This window comes from Salmo trutta, chromosome 15 (genome assembly GCF_901001165.1).
Source record: "Salmo trutta chromosome 15, fSalTru1.1, whole genome shotgun sequence".
Lineage (NCBI taxonomy): Eukaryota > Metazoa > Chordata > Actinopteri > Salmoniformes > Salmonidae > Salmo > Salmo trutta.
The window spans coordinates 51,380,631-51,400,223 of record NC_042971.1 but is presented as its reverse complement, the minus strand read 5'-3'; the positions used below and the strand labels follow the sequence as shown (position 1 = coordinate 51,400,223).

The window sequence follows — 19,593 nt, the reverse complement described above, 5'->3', positions numbered from 1 at the left end:
TATACATTTTTAAATTGCTTTCGGCGAATGTCTGTTGAATGTCTGTTGAATGTCTGTTGAATGTCTGTTGAATGTCTGTTGAATGTGTGAATATAAAACCAAGTCCCCTTCCACCTTAAATCGGATTTGCGTTTGTGAAAAATATGGCGCTTTTATCTGGGTGAAAACCCCGCGCCCCGCCCTAAAAACACTGACCACGATGGGCAGATACACTAGCCTGCTGGCAATGGAGGAGTGAGGAAACTTCGCCTGTCAAAAGTGCAGATTCAACATTAGCTTTTGTACTGTGCCAAGTCCAATGATCAACACTGCCTTTGTAAGTGATCGCACAGCAATTCGTGCACAGAGCAATAGAGTGCACGGAGGCTGACGATCGCGAGAGAGAACGAGTGTCGTCGTAGAATAGAACAAGTTCTAGGTTGTTTTTTGCCAATATGTCCGGGAATCCCACATTTGTGAGTCCCTTCCACAGACCCCGCTGTTTGGCCGCAGCCGCGCCAGCAGGGAAAGCCAAACTCACCCACCCGGGCAAAGCCATTCTAGCAGGTAAGGATGAAGTCATTCATCTTTCCTTGTGTAAGCTGCTGATACTTTGTATCACATTTTCATACAGTGTTCATTCCAGCGCCTTGCTACATTCTAACACAGCAAGTCATTGTCACTGTGACAATGCAGGCTATTCTACATGGGTTTCTGTTTACTTTTGTCGTGTGGCAGTCTGTTATATTGTAGCAATATATTTAAACACGATTGCCTGCCTATAGTGCTTGCTATGGGAGTGGTGAGGTGAGCTTTGTTAGTGTGGTGAGTTATTTGAGAGTCTACTAATCCATTCAGACATGTCTTATTCATTTAGTCATGAACTACATGTCAATCAGTTGCTAGGGAGTAAGTAGCCAATTCATAGACGCTAACCACCTTTAGCGTCAATTCATGAAGGTATCTTCGAGAGTCGGACTTTGATTACAATATAGCAACCCGTATCATGTGCTGTTCTTGACAGGGTGCTGCAATATGAGAATTATTGAACGCATATGAGACTTAAGGAATACAAGACAGTATTAAATAGTTTGAAATTAAACCTAAAACAAGTGTCTACCATGTCTAAGCCAGGGTTGTCTTTAAACTGTAGTAACCTCGAAGTGTTCAGCGAAATTCTACTCACTTTGACTATGGAACTGGCTCCATCTGAACTACTACTATCAATTTGCCCTTTGAGCCTTTACTTCAGTGTGTGTGTGTGTGTGTGTGTGTGTGTGTGTGTGTGTGTGTGTGTGTGTGTGAACGAACGGTGTGTCTGTTCTAATCAAGGACACATGCTCTGGCTGAAAGTTCCAGGGTGTATAGAGTTAATTAGATGCATGTCATGGTCCTTTTTCTCTGATAATTTCTGACCCCATGATCCTACTGAATCCCCCCTCAGTCCAGCAGAGCTTGGTTAACATGGCTTATGAATGGAAGTTAGGCAGGCTTTCCTCTCACAGGAATGGGGGCTGAGTGGAGTGTGCTGTAACACTAAAGTTACAGAATCTGGCAAACTTGGTTTCAGACACAAAACATTTTCAAAGTTCCAATCTAGGAAAGAATTTGTTTGAATTTTGTAGAACACTTGGTGCCAACACAGATAATGTTTGGCTGTTCTATCCCTTTCTCAGAGTACAGTTGTGGCCAAAAGTTTTGAGAATCAAATCAAAGTTTATTTGTCACGTGCGCCGAATACAACAGGTGTAAACCTTACAGTGAAATGCTTACTTACAGGCTCTAACCAATAGTGCAAAAAAGGTATTAGGTGAACAATAGGTAGGTAAAGAAATAAAACAACAGTAAAAAGACAGGCTATATACAGTAGCGAGGCTATATACAGACACTGGTTAGTCAGGCTGATTGAGGTAGTTTGTACATGTAGATATGGTTAAAGTGACTATGCATATATGATGAACAGAGTAGCAGTAGCGTAAAAGAGGGGTTGGTGGGTGGGACACAAGAATGACACAAATGTTAATTTTCAAAGTCTGGTGCCTCAGTTTGTATGATGGCAATTTGCATATACTCCAGAATGTTATGAAGAGTGATGTAATTAATTGCAAAATCCCTCTTTGCCATGCAAATGAACTGAATCCCCCCCCCCAAAAAAACTTTTCCACTGCATTTCAGCCCTGCCACAAAAGGACCAGCTGACATCATGTCAGTGATTCTCTCGTTAACACAGGTGTGAGTGTTGACGAGGACAAGGCTGGAGATCACTCTGTCATGCTGATTGAGTTCGAATAACAGACTGGAAGCTTCAAAAGGAGGGTGGTGCTTAGAATCATTGTTCTTCCTCTGTCATCCATGGTTACCTGCAAGGAAACATGTGCCATCATCATTGCTTTGCACAAAAAGGGCTTCACAGGCAAGGATATTGCTCCCAGTAAGATTGCACCTAAATCAACCATTTATCGGATCATCAAGAACTTCTAGGAGAGTGGTTCAATTGTTGTGAAGAAGGCTTCAGGGTGCCCAAAAAAGTCCACCAAGTGCCAGGACCGTCTCCTAAAGTTGATTCAGCTGCAGGATCGGGACACCACCAGTACAGAGCTTGCTCAGGAATGGCAGCTGGCAGATGTGAGTGCATCTGCATGCACAATGAGGTGAAGACTTTGAGGATGGCCTGGTGTCCAGAAGGGCAGCAAAGAAGCCACTTCTCTCCAGGAAAAACATCAGGGACAGACTGATATTCTGCAAAAAGTACAGGGATTGGACTGCTGAGGACTGGGGTGAAGTCATTTTCTCTGATGAATCCCCTTTCCGATTGTTTGGGTCATCCGGAAAAAAGCTTGTCCGGAGAAAACAAGGTGAGCGCTACCATCAGTCCTGTGTCATGCCAACAGTAAAGCATCCTGAGACCATTCATGTGTGAGGTTGCTTCTCAGCCAAGGGAGTGGGCTCACTCACAATTTTGCCTAAGAACACAGCCATGAATAAAGAATGGTACCACACACATCCTCCGAGAGCAACTTCTCCCAACCATCCAGGAACAGTTTGGTGACGAACAATGCCTTTTCCAGCATGATGGAGCACCTTGCCATAAGGCAAAAGTGATAACTAAGTGGCTCGGGGAACAAAACATCGATATTTTGGGTCCATGGCCAGGAAACTCCCCAGACCTTAATCCCATTGAGAACTTGTGGTCAATCCTCAATAGGCGGGTGGACAAACAAAAACCCACAAATTCTGACCAACTCCAAGCATTGATTATGTAAGAATGGGCTGCCATCAGTCAGGATGTGGCCCAGAAGTTAATTGACAGCATGCCAGGGCGCATTGCAGAGGTCTTGAAAAAGAAGGGTCAACACTGTAAATATTAACTCTTTGCATCAACTTCATGTAATTGTCAATAAAAGCCTTTGACACTTATGACATGCTTGTAATTATACTTCAGTATTCCATAGTAACATCTGACAAAAATATCTAAAGACACTGAAGCAGCAAATTTTGGAAATTAATATTTGTGTCATTCTCAAAACTTTTGGCCACTACTGTATACGCTGAACCTGGCTATTGCCTTGTGTTGCACGGCTGTGTAGATATTTGTGGTCATAGTAAGTTTACATGCAAATCAAGTCAAAGTTTATTGGTCGTGTACACAATTTTGCAGGTGTTATCGCAGGTCCAGCAAATACTTATGTATGCTTATGCAGCCTGAGGAGGAAGGTCCTTGGATGGAAACATTGCTGCACATGCAACAGATTAAAAAAAATCAAGGAACCCTTGAATGCAGTTCTACTACTTGTTTTGTCTCTTTTATGTCATAACTAAGAGCATTCATGGGTGATGGGTGATAGCTGTGGGCATTCATGGGTGATAGCTGTGGGCATTCATGGGTGATAGCTGTGGGCATTCATGGGTGATAGCTGTGGGCATTCATGGGTGATAGCTGTGGGAATTCATGGGTGATAGTTGTGGGCATTCATTTGTGCCAAACTGCCTATATTGCTTTTGTATCTTGCTTTTTGCAAGGATGTTGTTCAACCTCAAAAGGCACGAAAAAAAATGATTTTGACACCCACCATCTCAGATTCTTCTGAAATAATTTCTGTTGTTCATGCTTCATGTCCAAATCTTCCTAAAGTATCTAAAAATGTATTGTGTAACTTATAGATGATTTGGATATAAAGCACAAAAATGCTAACATAGGTACCATTGACTTGCATTGGATTTGTGCCACAAATTATATAAAGTTAGCATTTGAAGCAGTGGCCAGGTAAACAAAACCAAAGAATGGGTTGCTGTCATACCTGGTTCAAAGACTTACCCTGTAAGAAAACCAATATGTAATTTGGGACATAAACCCAACAACTTCAATGACTCATTTCTCTAAACATGAATAAAACATATTTTTTTGTTGTTGCTGAGAATACATTACATAGGATGAAGAAACAATACTCCAAACCGCAGCTCCATACCACTTGTCAAAGATAGAGTAATGATACTATATACTCATTGTTGGGGTCGGATTGGTGTGGGGGTGTATGGCTTTTGACCACTTCTTTGCACTCCTCATGTCTTACTCACTGTTAGCAAAACATTTGGTCCAAATTGGATGTTAGGTACTATAATTATTGAATATTATATACAATTTAATTCGGAAGTTTACATACACTTAGGTTGGAGTCATTAAAACTAGTTTTTCAACCACTCCACAAATTTCTCGTTAACAAACTATGGTTTTGGCAAGTCGGTAAGGACATCTACTTTGTGCATGACACAAGTAATTTTTCCAACAATTGTTTACAGACAGATTATTTCACTTATAATTCACTGTATCACAGTTCCAGTGGGTCAGAAGTTTACATACACTAAGTTGACTGTGCCTTTAAACAGCTTGGAAAATTCCAGAAAATGATGTCATGGCTTTAGAAGCTTCTGATAGGCTAATTGACATCATTTGAGTCAATTGGAGGTGTACCTGTGGATGTATTTCAAGGCCTACCTTCAAACTCAGTGCCTTTTTGCTTGACATCATGGGAAAATCAAAAGAAATCAGCCAAGACCTCAGAAAAAATATTGTAGACCTCCACAAGTCTGGTTCATCCTTGGGAGCAATTTCCAAATGCCTGAAGGTACCACGTTCACCTGTACAAACAATAGTACGCAAGTATAAACACCATGGGACCACGCAGCCGTCATACCACTCAGGAAGGTGTTCTGTCTCCCTAAAGATGAACGTACTTTGGTGCGAAACTGCAAATCAATCCCAGAACAACAGCAAAGGACCTTGTGAAGATGCTGGAGGAAACAGGTACAAAAGTATCTATATCCACAGTAAAAGGAGTCCTATATCGACATAACCTGAAAGGCCGCTCAGCAAGGAAGAAGCCACTGCTCCAAAACCGCCATAAAAAGCCAGACTACGGTTTGCAACTGCATATGGGGACAAAGATCATACTTTTTGGAGAATGTCCTCTGGTCTGATAAAACAAAAATAGAAATGTTTGGCCATAATGATCATTGTTATGTTTGGAGGAAAAAGGGGGAGGCTTACAAGCCAAAGAACACCATCCCAACCATGAAGCATGGGGGTGGCAGCATCATGTTGTGGGGGTGCTTTGCTGCAGGAGGGACTGGTGCATTTCGCAAAATAGATGGCATCATGATGATGGAAAATGTGGATATATTGAAGCAACATCTCAAGACATCAGTCAGGAAGTTAAAGCTTGGTCACAAATGGGTCTTCCAAATGGACAATGACCCCAAGCATACTTCCAAAGTTGTGGAAAAATGGCTTAAGGACAACAAAGTCAAGGTATTGGAGTGCCCATCTAAAAGCCCTGCCTTCAATCCTATAGAACATTTGTGGGCAGAACTGAAAAAGCGTGTGCGAGCAAGGAGGCCCACAAACCTGACTGTTACACCAGCTGTGTCAGGAGGAATGGGCCAAAATTGACCCAACTTATTGTGGGAAGCTTGTGGAAGGCTACCCTAAACGTTTGACCCAAGTTCAACAATTTAAAGGCAATGCTACCAAATACTAATTGAGTGTATGTAAACTTCTGACCCACTGGTAATGCGATGAAAGAAATAAAAACTGAAATAAATCATTCTCTCTACTATTATTCTGACATTTCATTCTTAAAATAAAGTGGTGATCCTAACTGACCTAAGACGGGGAATTTTTACTAGGATTAAATGCCAGGAATTGTGAAACTGAGTTTAAATGTATTTGGCTAAGGTGTATTTAAACTTCCTGTAAGTCCTATAAATGAATATGGCCAATTTGGGTGCAATCATTTAGCTTAATTTCTCAGATCAAATTATATTTCAACAAAATAATGTTTCCGGAATGCTTATCTTATCTGTTTTTAACTACAGAAACTATTTCAGAACAAGTGAACACAGATCCATTCCAATGCCCTGATTGACTGGAAATATCACTCTCTACTTTAGGTGATTGAAATAATTTGTCTGTCTCTCAGTTCTCTGGCACATTTTTCAGGACAATTCTTTTTTTTTTTTTTTTTTTTAAAGGTGTATCGGTATCAGTCAACTACTATGCTTTCACCTGGAGTGAAACGTGAGTTATAGGGGCACACTCATTTTAACTCACAGAATAGATGAGAGCAATATGATGGATGTCTACTAGAGGTCGACCGATACCGATTTATTGGAGGACCAAAAAAAGCCGATACCGATTTAATCGGACGTTTACATTTTTTTTTTTATTATTATTTATTTTTTAATAATGACAATTACAACAATACTGAATTAACACTTATTTTAACTTTAATATAATACATCAATAAAATCAATTTAGCCTCAAATAAATAATGAAACATGTTCAATTTGGTTTAAATAATGCAAAAACAAAGTGTTGGAGAAGAAAGTAAAAGTGCAATAAGTGCCATGTAAGAAAGCTAACGTTTAAGTTCCTTGCTCAGAACATGAACATATGAAAGCTGGTGGTTCCTTTTAACATGAGTCTTCAATATTCCCGGGTCAGAAGTTTTAGATTGTAGGAATTATAGGACTATTTTTCTCTATACCATTTGTATTTCATATACCTTTGACTATTGGATGTTCTTATAGGCACTTTAGTATTGCCAGTGTAACGTATAGCTTCCGTCCCTCTCCTCGCTCCTACCTGGGCTCGAACCAGGAACACATCGACAACAGCCACCCTCGAAGCATCGTTACCCATGCAGAGCAAGGGGAACAACTACTCCGAGTCTCAGAGCGAGTGACGTTTGAAACGCTATTAGCGCGCACCCCGCTAACTAGCTAGCCATTTCACATCGGTTACACCAGCCTAATCTCGGGAGTTGATAGGCTTGAAGTCATAAACAGCCCAACGCTTGAAGCACTGTTTGAATGAATGCTTACGAGCCTGCTGGTGCCTACCATCGCTCAGTCAGAATGCTCTATCAATTCATAGACTTAATTATAACATAATAACGCACAGAAATACGAGCCTTAGGTCATTAATATGGTCGAATCCGGAAACTATAATCTCGAAAACAAAACGTTTATTCTTTCAGTGAAATACGGAACGGTTCTGTATTTTATCTAACGGGTGGCATCCATAAGTCTAAATATTCCTGTTACATTGCACAACCTTCAATGTTATGTCATAATTACGTAAAATTCTTTCAAATTAGTTCGCAACGAGCCAGGCGGCCCAAACTGTTGCATATACCCTGACTCTGCGTACAATGAACGCAAGAGAAGTGACACAATTTCACCTGGTTAATATTGTCTGCTAACCTGGATTTCTTTTAGCTAAATATGCAGGTTTAAAAATATATACTTCTGTGTATTGATTTTAAGAAAGGCATTGATGTTTATGGTTAGGTACAGTTGTACAACGATTGTGCTTTTTTCGCAAATGCGCTTTTGTTAAATCATCCCCTGTTTAGCGAAGTTGGCTGTCTTTGTTAGGAAGAAATAGTCTTCACAGTTCGCAATGAGCCAGGCGGCCCAAACTGCTGCATATACCCTGACTCTGTTGCAAGAGAAGTGACACAATTTTCCTAGTTAAAATAAATTCATGTTTGCAGGCAATTTTAACTAAATATGTAGGTTTAAAAATATATACTTGTGTATTGATTTTAAGAAAGGTATTGATGTTCATGGTTAGGTATACATTGGAGCAACGACAGTCCTTTTTCGCGAATGCGCATCGCATTGATTATATGCAACGCAGGACACGCTAGATAACTAGACATGGTTGATGATATTACTAGTTTAAATAGTGATTATGATTTATTGATTGTTTTTTATAAGATAAGTTTAATGCTAGCTAGCAACTTACCTTGGCTTCTTACTGCATTTGCGTAACAGGCAGGCTCCTCGTGGAGTGCAACGTAAGGCAGGTGGTTAGAGCGTTGGACAAGTAACCGTAAGGTTGCAAGATTGAATCCCCGAGCTGACAAGGTAAAAATCTGTCGTTCTGCCCCTGAACAAGGCAGTTAACCCACCGTTCCTAGGCCGTCATTGAAAATAAGAATGTGTTCATAACTGACTTGCCTAGTTAAATAAAGGTGTTAAAAAAATAAAATAAAAAAAAATTGGCCAAATCGGTGTCCAAAAATACCGATGTCCGATTGTTATGAAAACTTGAAATCGGCCTTAATTATTCGGCCATTCCGATGAATCGGTCGACCTCTAATGTCTACCAGGAAGTGCTTTCACAGTCAAACCGAAATGAAGGAAAGGAGATAAAAGGAATCCATCTTTACACTACCATTGAGATTCACCCAATAATGTGAGTGCTTGGCAGGGAGCTGGGGCCTGCAGTGCAGTGCTGTGTTACTGAGTCCATGAACCATGATGACACAGCATAAATCCACACACTTCTGCAGTTCAGAGAGTGCACACACACACACACACACACACACACACACACACAGCACACGTGCAGCTGGATTACAACATCCTTTCACCCGACCAGATCAGACCAGGGCCAGGGTCCCATGCTGAAGGTAGGTTTTTTTTTTTTTCTTCAATTTTCTTTCTTCACTGTTCACTTTTTAGTGCAATTTTTGCACTTGACTACCCCCATAGAATGCAAAGCACTCTGAGACCCAGTAAAATGTGCCATAAATGTAAATCAATTAGTTGGTAATGTTGTTGAGCATAAACTATGGTCTTCAACACCCTCATCTACACAGATTACGTTAAATCTGGCTATGCTGTATTTTGGCTGCTCCTTATCTTTAACTCTGAGCCCTTCTTTCTCAACATAGAGAGTTGTAGTAGGTCAGTTCAAAAGTCAACTCATATTGAAGTATCATTGTTGCACAATCATTTATTTCAGCGTGTTTTGCTTGCACACTTTCCTTTGCAAGAAAATAAGTGTGTGTGTGCTCGAATGTTTCCCTCCCACCAGAGACCAGTCAGCAAAGCTGTCTATTAGCCCAGAGACGATTACAATCTCAGTAGTCAGACCTGACAAACTGGTTGTCTTTCTCCTGTCCTGTTATGAGGAAACTTAGACACGTCTAATTATAAATATCTAACTTTATGACGGAAGGTACCGGGCAGAATTTTGAGCCTATTGTGTAATAACAAGATCATTTGCATGAGCGTGTGTGTGTTTGTGGAGATTGTTGCATGTCCATTCCTGTGTGGGACTGACGGACCAGCATGTCTGTGTCTTTAGGTGAAATGCATGCTGAAGTCCAGAGCCTCAACAAATGTCTCTTTCAGAAGCAGCAGCATGGGGTTGAGGTTCAGCCAGGACGTTTCCCAAACACACACACAGGTTTAGGGTCAGCTTTCCCAACTCCAAATCTAACCGATTTTTTTTTTCCCAGGGTGAGTTTTTAGCATAGTTACAACTGGTTAGAGATCAGTAGTTGAGAATGCTAAATTATCATATAACTTTTAGGTTGCTACCGGCAACAAACTCTATATGTCTGTGATGACTTTGTGTCACTGAGTGTGTGTAGCTCTAGCTCGCGGTCCCCTGCTAAGACGTTGCATGCATCAAATGAAATTCTATTGGTCGCATACACATATTCAGCAGATTTTATCGCAGGTGTAGCGAAATGCTTATGTTCTTAGCCCCAACAGTGCAGTGCCACTGGGCTCCCGAGTGGCGCAGTGGTCTAAGGCACTGCAACTCAGTGCAAGAGGCATCACTACAGTCCCTGGTTCGAATTCAGGCTATATCACATCCGGCTGTGATTGGGAGTCCCATAGGGCGGTGCACAATTGACCCAGCATCGTCCGGGTTTGGCCAGGGTAGGCCGTCATTGTGAATAAGAATTTGTTCTTAACTGACTTTCCTAGTTAAATAAAGGTTGAATTAATTAATACATTTAACCTTTTTATTTAACTAGGCAAGTCAGTTAATAACAAATTATTATTTACAATGACAACCCACTGTTCCCCAGTGGGTTAACTGCCTTGTTCAGGGGCAGAACAACAGATTTTTATCTTGTCAGCTCGGGGATTCGATCCAGCAACCTTTCGGTTACTGGCCCAACGCTCTAACCACTAGGCTATTTTAAAAAAAAATACCTGACGATATAAGCAAATCCCCCCCAAAAGATAAAGGAATTAAGAAATATCTAAATTATTAGAATGAGCAATGTCAGAGTCCGGAATATAAATATATACAAGTACAGTTGAAGTCGGAAGTTTACATACACTTAGGTTGGAGTCATTAAAACTCGTTTTTCAACCACTCCACAAATTTCTTGTTAACAACTATAGTTTTGGCAAGTCAGTTAGAACATGTACTTTGTGTTTGACACAATTAATTTTTCCAACAATTGTTTACACAGATTATTTCACTTATAATTCACTGTATCACAATTCCAGTGGGTCAGAAGTTTACATACACTAAGTTGACTGTGCCTTTAAACAGCGTGGTATTTTTCCAGAAAATGATGTCATGGCTTTAGAAGCTTCTGATAGGCTAATTGACATCATTTGAGTCAATTGGAGGTGTACCTGTGGATGTATTTCAAGGCCTACCTTCAAACTCAGTGCCTTTTTGCTTGACATCATGGGAAAATGAAAAGAAATCAGCCAAAAATGGCTTAAGGACAACAAAGTCAAGGTATTGGAGTGGCCATCACAAAGCCCTGACTTCAATCCTATAGAAAATTTGTGGGCAGAACTGAAAAAGCATGTGCGAGCAAGGAGGCCCGCAAACCTGACTCAGTTACCCAGCTCTGTCAGTAGGAATGGGCCAAAATTCACCCAACTTATTGTGGGAAGCTTGTGTAAGGCTACCTGAAACGTTTGACCCAAGTTAAACAATTTAAAGGCAATGCTACCAAATACTAATTGAGTGCATGTAAACTTCTGACCCACTGGGAATGCGATGAAAGAAATAAAAGCTGAAATAAATCATTCTCTCTACTATTATTCTGACATTTCACATTCTTAAAATAAAGTGGTGATCCTAACTGACCTAAGACAGGGAATTTTAACTGGGATTAAATGTCAGTAATTGTGAAAAACTGAGTTTAAATGTATTTGGCTGAGGTGTATGTAAACTTCCGACTTCAACTGTATGTATTTGATGGTTTGTATAGACAGTATTGGCAGTATATGAATAGAAAAGTTGTATACAGCAGTAGTTATACAGGATAAGCCTTGACTAGAATACAGTTCAATGACTATACACACAGAGCAGCAGTCTCTAAGGTGCAGGGTAGAGTACCGGGTGGTAGCCGGCTAGTAACAGTGACTAAAGTTCAGGTCAGTGTACTGGGCGGAAGCTGGCTAGTGGTGACTATTTAACAGTCTGATAGCCTGGAGATAGAAGCTACCTCTCGGTCCCAGCTTTGATGGACTTGTACTGTCTCCGCCTTCTAGATGGTAGCGGGAGGAACAGGCTGTGGCTCGGGGGCAAAGCCGAGTTTCTTCAGCCTCCTGAGGTTGAAAAAGCGCTGTTGCTGGTTGTGTGCCACATCATTGACTGTGCCGCGGGCACCAGATTGCTATAACATACAGCATGATGTGGTTAGCTGATATGTAAAATACCTATCCAGGCGTTGTAAGATCTGGCATGCGTCACTAACGCACGGGCAGAGGAACGCACCCTATGTGTGTACTACTTTCTCTGTTCCAGTGGAGAACACCGGTTACCACAGCCACAAAGTCAAAATTGGATTTATTGTAAAAATCAATGAAAACCAAAGTGAGATTTTTGGTCTTAATTTAAGGTTAGGCTTAGACATAAGGTTAGCAGTGTGGTTAAGGTTATTGTTAGGTTTAAATTGACTACATTGTAGAAATAGGCAGGTTTATGACCGTGGCTGTGGTAACTAGTGACGACTAGTCACACCCCCACTGATCAGGAACAGCACAGAGGGGAGTATCCTGTGGGCAGAATCCCAGTTTAACCAATCAGAGACCTTCTTTCTGTTTGCTGTTCAACTGCAGATGTGTGGAGCTACTGCTGTTAAGGTGGAACCACGAGGTTACCAATAAAACTACAGTTACAGAGAGAAGTCCTCCTACACTGTTGATCTTTTAAAATTGTTAAGTTATTGAAACACTTTGATTCTTTAGAATATTCTTCCATATTTCATTTGTGAATGCAGTAATAACACATGCTATACATAAAAGGATGACATCCATTCAGCTAGCAGAGAAGACCCATCTACAGGGCCTTCAGAAAGTATTCACACCCCTTGACTTTTTCCACCTTTTGTTACAGCCTGAATTTAAAATAGATTAAATTGAGATTTTTTTTGTCACTGGCCTACACACAATACCCAATAATGTCAAAGTAGAATAATGTTTTTTGAAATTGAATAAAAAATGAAAAGCTGAAATGTCTAGAGTCAGTAAGTATTCAACCCCTTTGTTGTGTCAAGCCTTAAGTTTGTGGGGGGGAGGAGATATCTTAACAAGTCACATAATAAGTTGCATGGACTCACTCTGTGTGCAATAATAGTGTTTAACATGATTTTTGATTGACTACCTCATCTTTGTGCCACACGCATACAATTATCTATCTGTAAGGTCCCTCAGTTGAGCAGTGGATTTCAAACACAGATTCAACCACAAAGACCAAGGAAGTTTTGCAATGCCTTGCAAAGAAGGGCACCTATTGGTAGATGGATTAATAAAAAACATTGAATACCCTTTTTAGTATGGTGAAGTTATTAATTACACTTTGGATGGTGTATCAATACACCCAGTCACTACAAAGATAGAGGCGTCCTTCCTAACTCAGTTGCCGGAGAGGAAGGAAAACTGCTCAGGGATTTCACTATGAGGCCAATGGTGACTTTAAAATAGTTACAAAGTTTTTAATGGCTGTAATAGGAGAAAACTGAGGATGGATCAAGAACATGATACTTACTCCACAATACTGACCAAATTGACAGAGTGAAAAGAGAGACAGCCTGTACAGAATAAAAAATGTTCCAAAACATGCATCCTGTTTGCAACAAGGCACTAAAGTAAAACTGCAGAAAATGAGGCAAAGCAATTCACTTTTACCCTGAATACAAAGTGTTAAATCTAATACAACAAATTACTGAATACTACTCTCAATATTTTCAAGCATAGTGGTGGCTGCATCGTGATATGGGTATGCTTGTAATCGTTAAGGACTGAGGAGTTTTTCAGGATAAAAAAGAAACTGGATGGAGCAAAGCGCAGGCATAATCCTAGAGGAAAAGCTGGTTCAGTCTGCTTTCCACCGGACACTGTGAGTTGAATTCACTTTTCAGCAGGACAATAACCTAAAACACAAGGCCAAATCTATACTGGATTTTCTTAACAAGAAGACGGTGTGTTCCTGAGTGGTCTAGTTAGAGTTTCAAGTAAAAACTATGGCAAGACCTGAAAATTGTTGTCTTGCAATGATCAACAACCAGTTTGACAGAGCTTGAAGAATTTTGAAAAGAATAATGGGCAAATGTTGCACAATCCAGGTGTGGAAAGCTCTTCGAGACTTACCCAGAAAGACAGCTGTAATCGCTGCCAAAAGGTGCTTCTACAAAGTATTGACTCGGGTGTGAATACTTATGTAAATTAAATATTTCTCTATTTCATTTTAAATACATTTGCAAAAATGTCTAAAAACATGTTTTCACTTTGTTATTATGGGGTGTTTGTAGATGGGTGAGAATTTTATTTGATTTAATCAATTTTGAATTCGGGCTGTAACACAATGTGGAATAAGTCAAGGGATATGAATACTTTTTGGGAGGCTGTACCTTTAACTGAGAACTTGTGTCTGTTTCAGATTGAGCAGAGGGTATAGGGATCAGCCCAACCCTAACAGTTTCTCTGTCTCTCCCTCTCTCTCTAGGTGGTATTGCTGGAGGAATAGAGATCTGTATTACATTCCCTACAGAGTATGTGAAGACTCAGCTGCAGCTGGATGAGAAGGCCAACCCTCCCAGATATAAAGGCATTGGTGGGTATCTGTTCCAACAGTTTCTCCCAAACAGGAAAGGGAATTATTTTGTTACTTTTACATGATTTCCTATATTGTTACCAGTAATAGCAGTAACAGTCCATCATTGGCACACATTGAAACAGAGAGAGCTGTTTGCAGTAGACCTTACATGGCAGATAAATGAAAAGCCTTGAGCCAGGGATCTGTACTAAATGGGTCTACACTTTCCTGAGGTGTGTGTGTGTGTGTGTGTGTGTGTGCGTGCCTAGCTGTGTTGTCTGTGTGTTTAGAGTCAGTGGACTTTGGCCTGGAGTTGCTCTGGAGCAACATGTTTGTTTGTCAGTTCTGAGTTCATACTCATGAACTGTTAACTGTAGAAGCTGCAAGTTGATGTTTATTGTCATGAGTTTTACCCTGAAGGCAGAACTGATCGGCTTCTGCTAGATGGGCCGGCTTCAAAGTTAAGATTGTCTAAATTGTAAACATTTTTGAAGATGAAAGGTTGCTTTTTGGTTTTAATTTAAGGTTAGGTTAGCAGTGTGGTAAAACCATTTTTTTAATATGTATTTTATTTAACCTTTATTTAATTAGGCAAGTCAGTTAAGAACAAATTCTTATTTACAATGACGGCCTACCCCGATCAAACCCTAACCCGGACGAAGCTGATACAATTGTGCGTCGCCCTATGGGGAATCCCAATCACGGCCGGTTGTGATACAGCCTGGAATCGAACCAGGGTCTGTAGTGACGCGTCTAGCACTGAGATGCATTGTTTTAGACCGCTGCACCACTCGGGATAAAATCAGATTTGCTGACTTTGTGGCTGTGCCAGGTAGTGACCACTCTGCAGAGCTGCCTCCAGTACACGAGTCAAGACAACAAATGCCAACCTATGTAGATGCAAGCACCATGACTGTCACTAACACTTTCCTATATCCATGCATTACTTTTTGTTAATACTATTGAATGTTCCACATGTAACGTGCACAAAATACCTCAAGCCGAGTTGAAATATCTGCAGTTGACTGTGTATGTTTGTCCTTTCTCACCCTGATTCTCTCTGTCCCTCCCTGTAGTTGACTGTGTGAAGCAGACGGTAGACGGTCATGGGGTGAGGGGTCTGTACAGAGGGCTCAGCTCACTGCTCTATGGCTCCATACCCAAAGCAGCTGTCAGGTACTACACACACACATTCAACCACACCACACTACACCACACACTGTTTATCTGTCTCTGTCTCTGTTTTCTATGTCCCTGACAACCGCTCTCTCTATCAGGTTTGGTATGTTTGAGTTCCTCAGTAATAAGATGCGTGATGAGAATGGGAAGCTGGACAGTACCCGGGGTCTTTTCTGTGGCCTGGGGGCAGGAATGGCTGAGGCTGTGGTGGTGGTCTGCCCCATGGAGACGGTCAAGGTATGTGTGTCTTAACTGTTTAAGATTTCCTAAAACATTTTATTTGCTTTTGTTGGTGTCGATGTCAATAAAGATCTGCATATCATTTGAATCCGTGTCGTCCACTTGTCATTTCAGGTAAAGTTCATCCATGACCAGTCGTCAGCCAACCCAAAGTACCGGGGATTTTTCCATGGAGTCAGGGAGATCATCAGAACAGAAGGTAACACAATGATTGACATTTTTCCATTCACCTAACAGGGGGATCCTGTTTTCTGCTAACAATGCCTGCAGTACCGCCAATTTTTATAACTAATCCAAGATACACCACAGCCTGTCGTTTCCAATGGGAACAAATTAGTCATAGTGGGCAGAACAAGCAAGGAGGGGTGCAGAGCCAAGCACGAGCTAGCGAGATCCTATTGGTGCGTTCTAGCATATATTTGCATATTTCCATTAGGGAACGTCTACTCTGTGAAGTGCAGTAACTCAATTCGCCCTTGCACTCTTTCTAAACAACTGCATTTTTTGGCTTCAATGGGAGGGGAGTCATTCTCCCCTGGTTGAAAGAGATTAGTGAAGGGAAGAGGGAGTAGTTACTGCCATCTGCTGGACAGTTATTTGCTCTGGTCTCACCATAACTGAAATGGCCGTTGGATGGTTATTTTATGGTAATTGGACGGAAGGTTGTGGGATGGTTATTGGCTGTGTGTTGATGTGTTATGGTGTTGTGCTGTCTGTCTCTTCCAGGCCTGAGGGGGACGTACCAGGGTCTGACAGCCACGGTACTGAAACAGGGATCCAACCAGGCCATCCGCTTCTATGTTATGACCTCTCTAAGGAACTGGTACAAAGGTGTGTGTGTGTGTGTGACCGACTTAGTTTGAATCCTTGTCTCCTGTGCGTATGTGTGTGTTGTTTACCTGTGTGTGTATCCAGAGAGTTTCACTGCTCTGTCTCTCCCTGTCCGTTTCCTAGGTGATGACCCTAACAAGGTCATTAACCCTCTGGTCACGGGAGCATTCGGAGCCTTCGCTGGAGCTGTCAGTGTGTTTGGAAACACTCCTCTGGATGTCATCAAAACCAGGATGCAGGTAGACACTGCCATGATCAATGACCTGGTCACATGCAGTGAATTGTAGATCTTTCTCTATACATGTATTGTATCATATTGTTAAGTAAACCCTGTCTGTCTCTCCTCTAACAGGGTCTGGAGGCTCACAAGTACAAAAGCACCCTGGACTGTGCCGTCAAGATCATGAAGCATGAGGGACCTAAAGCGTAAGTATCTCTGTACACACTAACTTTGTGACCTTCTGTCTCATTTTCATCAATTTTTATCAGACCGATAATGGTATTGACCCTGTGTCTGTGCTTCGCCTCCTACCTTCCTTCATTATTTCCTCCCTCTCTCCCCAGGTTCTATAAGGGTACAGTCCCCAGGCTGGGCAGGGTGTGTATGGATGTAGCTATCGTCTTCATCATCTATGAGGAGGTGGTGAAGGTCCTCAACAAAGTCTGGAAGACGGACTAAGACCACATTTCTGTGACGACCAGCGGAGCAGGGAATGGCCCGGAAGGCCTGTTGACATCATAACTAGGGCCTGATTCCAAACCCAATCCTTTTGCCCTTTCCTTAGGTTATCCATGACTAGCAACCTCCTCACAGATCTGACATGACTCTCTGTATTTCATTCCAGAAAGTTGTTCTGTCCCCTACCCTTGTTTACTTTGATAGTTAAGTGCACTTCACCTAGGGTGCTATAGGATCCTATTGGGGACACTACTATCATATTGTTTATACCTACTGTCTTTGATCTTCTTAAAATCCGCAAGTGGGATTTAGCAAGGGCACAGGGGGTAGGGTGAGGGATTGGGCCACTGTGAGTGAAATATGGGAACGCTGTGTCATTCCAGAGAAGTGTTGTAGACGGACGGTGCTTCAGTTCACTAATGGCTATTATTATCATATGTTGTACGTTAACATACTTGACTTAATCAAAAATGAAATGATACTTAGAAAACCCCAAATAATGGGATGTAGATCAACAGAAAACACTTGAAATGATAGAGGAGGATCACAGAGGTTTTTAACTCCAAGGGCCACGGTGTACATTTAACAGGAAATGGTATTACCCAGGGAAATGGGTCTGGTAGAGACCATCGTTTTCCCCTAATAGCAGTATAACAGACATGTCTGTTTGTTCACGGGTCATATGAGTCTTATTGTCCAGGTTTAATGCAGGTCTGAAATGTTTTAGCTGCTTTACATACCTGAGTGCTATTACATCACAATGCCTTATAGATTGTTATATTCAGAGATATCTTTATGGTAGAACGATATTATGGGTGCGTTCGTAAATTCGTCAGTTATTCTGTTCTGTGGCACACTCAGACCAGAGTGCTCTGAAATCGGAGTAGATGGCCAAAGTGAATTTACGAACACACCCTATATGTAGTAACCATAATTGTTGTGACCATAGAATTAGAACTCAGTGTTTAATTGCTACTCATTCTACTAATTCTGTAGTGGTGAATAGCCTGTTTTTGGTGTCCGTCAAATACAGAGATGTACATGTCATACAGTATACTCAGACATTCTGCAGAATGCACCAACACTTTTTAAAGTTAATTCCATAAAAACAATGACCAAGACTGAGATGATGCTGGTGAGGGTGATGAACTTTGCAAATGTGAAATATATTTACATAATGATTGTTTTTTTTTTGGGGGGGGGTGAATGTTGTATGAAAGTGCCTGCAAGTGTATCTCATGATTGTTTTAGAAATCTGGTATAAGATGTCTAGTGTTACTAATGTCTATAGTTGAATGTTTAGCTGGGTCAGTTCTTCATTACTGTCATACAGTATAATAACTTCATTGTTTTTATTTAATATAGACAGTAACACAGTGCAATGAGGCCTTGCTGAGATGTTTTTATTGGCAGACATGATTAGATCTACTGGTACTGGTTGGCAGTATGGCTGACCAGAGACTGTCATAATGCAGCCTTGAGTAATTCAATGAGATGTTGTCTGGTAATGTTCCCTGTCAGTTATAGAGTATGTATAAATGTCTTTGATTTACAATTTATGATTCCAGATTTTCTTGGTAGTGTGGAGGGGGTGGGGACACTGATTTTAATTTAAAATGACTAGATTTATATTCAGGGCGGCTCCAGGCATAAGCAGCATAAACTCAGTCCAGCTGTCAATTTACTGTTGAGAGTTAGAATTCACAAGGTGCAAGTTCGAAGTTTGGTTGTGCATCAACAATTTTTCTATTATGTCAGTCACTAGCTATGTTTCCATTCAATCGGCGACAGATTTTCATGTGAATATTCCAGAATCTGCATAAATAAAATATGCTCATTTTCCCACCGGTGGTGTATTTCCACTAAATGGGCGGATAAAAATCAGTGTGTGATGACGTCGTGCACACAAAATGTACCTTTTCGCTTAAGTTTTCATGTACTGAATGAAACGTTTTGTTTCCATAGCATTTTCAACTCTACCGATAGGTTTGTCAAAAAAACTGTTGCATTAAATAGCGAATGTGCCTGCTTTGGTCTTGAGACATGCGCTCTGACCAACAGCTTGCAGCTACAGTGCGGGTAGCCTGTGAGGGTTTTCTAGTTTAGCCTGCAGCAGCTACTCTTCCTGGGATCCAGCTACAGTGCGGGTAGGCTGTGAGGGTTTTCTAGTTTAGCCTGCAGAAGCTACTCTTCCTGGGATCCAGCTACAGTGCGGGTTGGCTGTGAGGGTTTTCTAGTTTAGCCTGCAGCAGCTACTCTTCCTGGGATCCAGCTACAGTGCGGGTTGGCTGTGAGGGTTTTCTAGTTTGGC

At 41.2% G+C, this 19,593-nt stretch overlaps 1 protein-coding gene across 1 annotated transcript; it reads left to right on the top strand.

The window, feature by feature from the left end:
* Positions 1 to 207: 207 nt before the first annotated feature.
* On the top strand, positions 208 to 19,126 carry LOC115149283 (tricarboxylate transport protein B, mitochondrial). The gene is made up of 9 exons (XM_029692003.1): positions 208 to 546; positions 14,264 to 14,371; positions 15,430 to 15,529; positions 15,631 to 15,769; positions 15,887 to 15,971; positions 16,499 to 16,603; positions 16,727 to 16,842; positions 16,956 to 17,029; positions 17,168 to 19,126. Exons 1-9 carry the CDS (start codon positions 435 to 437, stop codon positions 17,280 to 17,282), a joined length of 954 nt encoding a protein of 317 aa, XP_029547863.1. The 5' UTR covers positions 208 to 434; the 3' UTR covers positions 17,283 to 19,126.
* The last annotated feature ends 467 nt before the right edge of the window (positions 19,127 to 19,593 follow it).

Coding starts and splice junctions, on each gene's coding strand:
- LOC115149283 (XM_029692003.1), top strand. CDS start 435: ATGTCCGGGAATCCCACATTTGTGAGTCCCTTCCACAGACCCCGCTGT. Junction 16,843..16,955: donor TCATCAAAACCAGGATGCAG/GTAGACACTGCC, acceptor CTCCTCTAACAG/GGTCTGGAGGCTCACAAGTA. Junction 17,030..17,167: donor AAGCATGAGGGACCTAAAGC/GTAAGTATCTCT, acceptor CTCTCTCCCCAG/GTTCTATAAGGGTACAGTCC.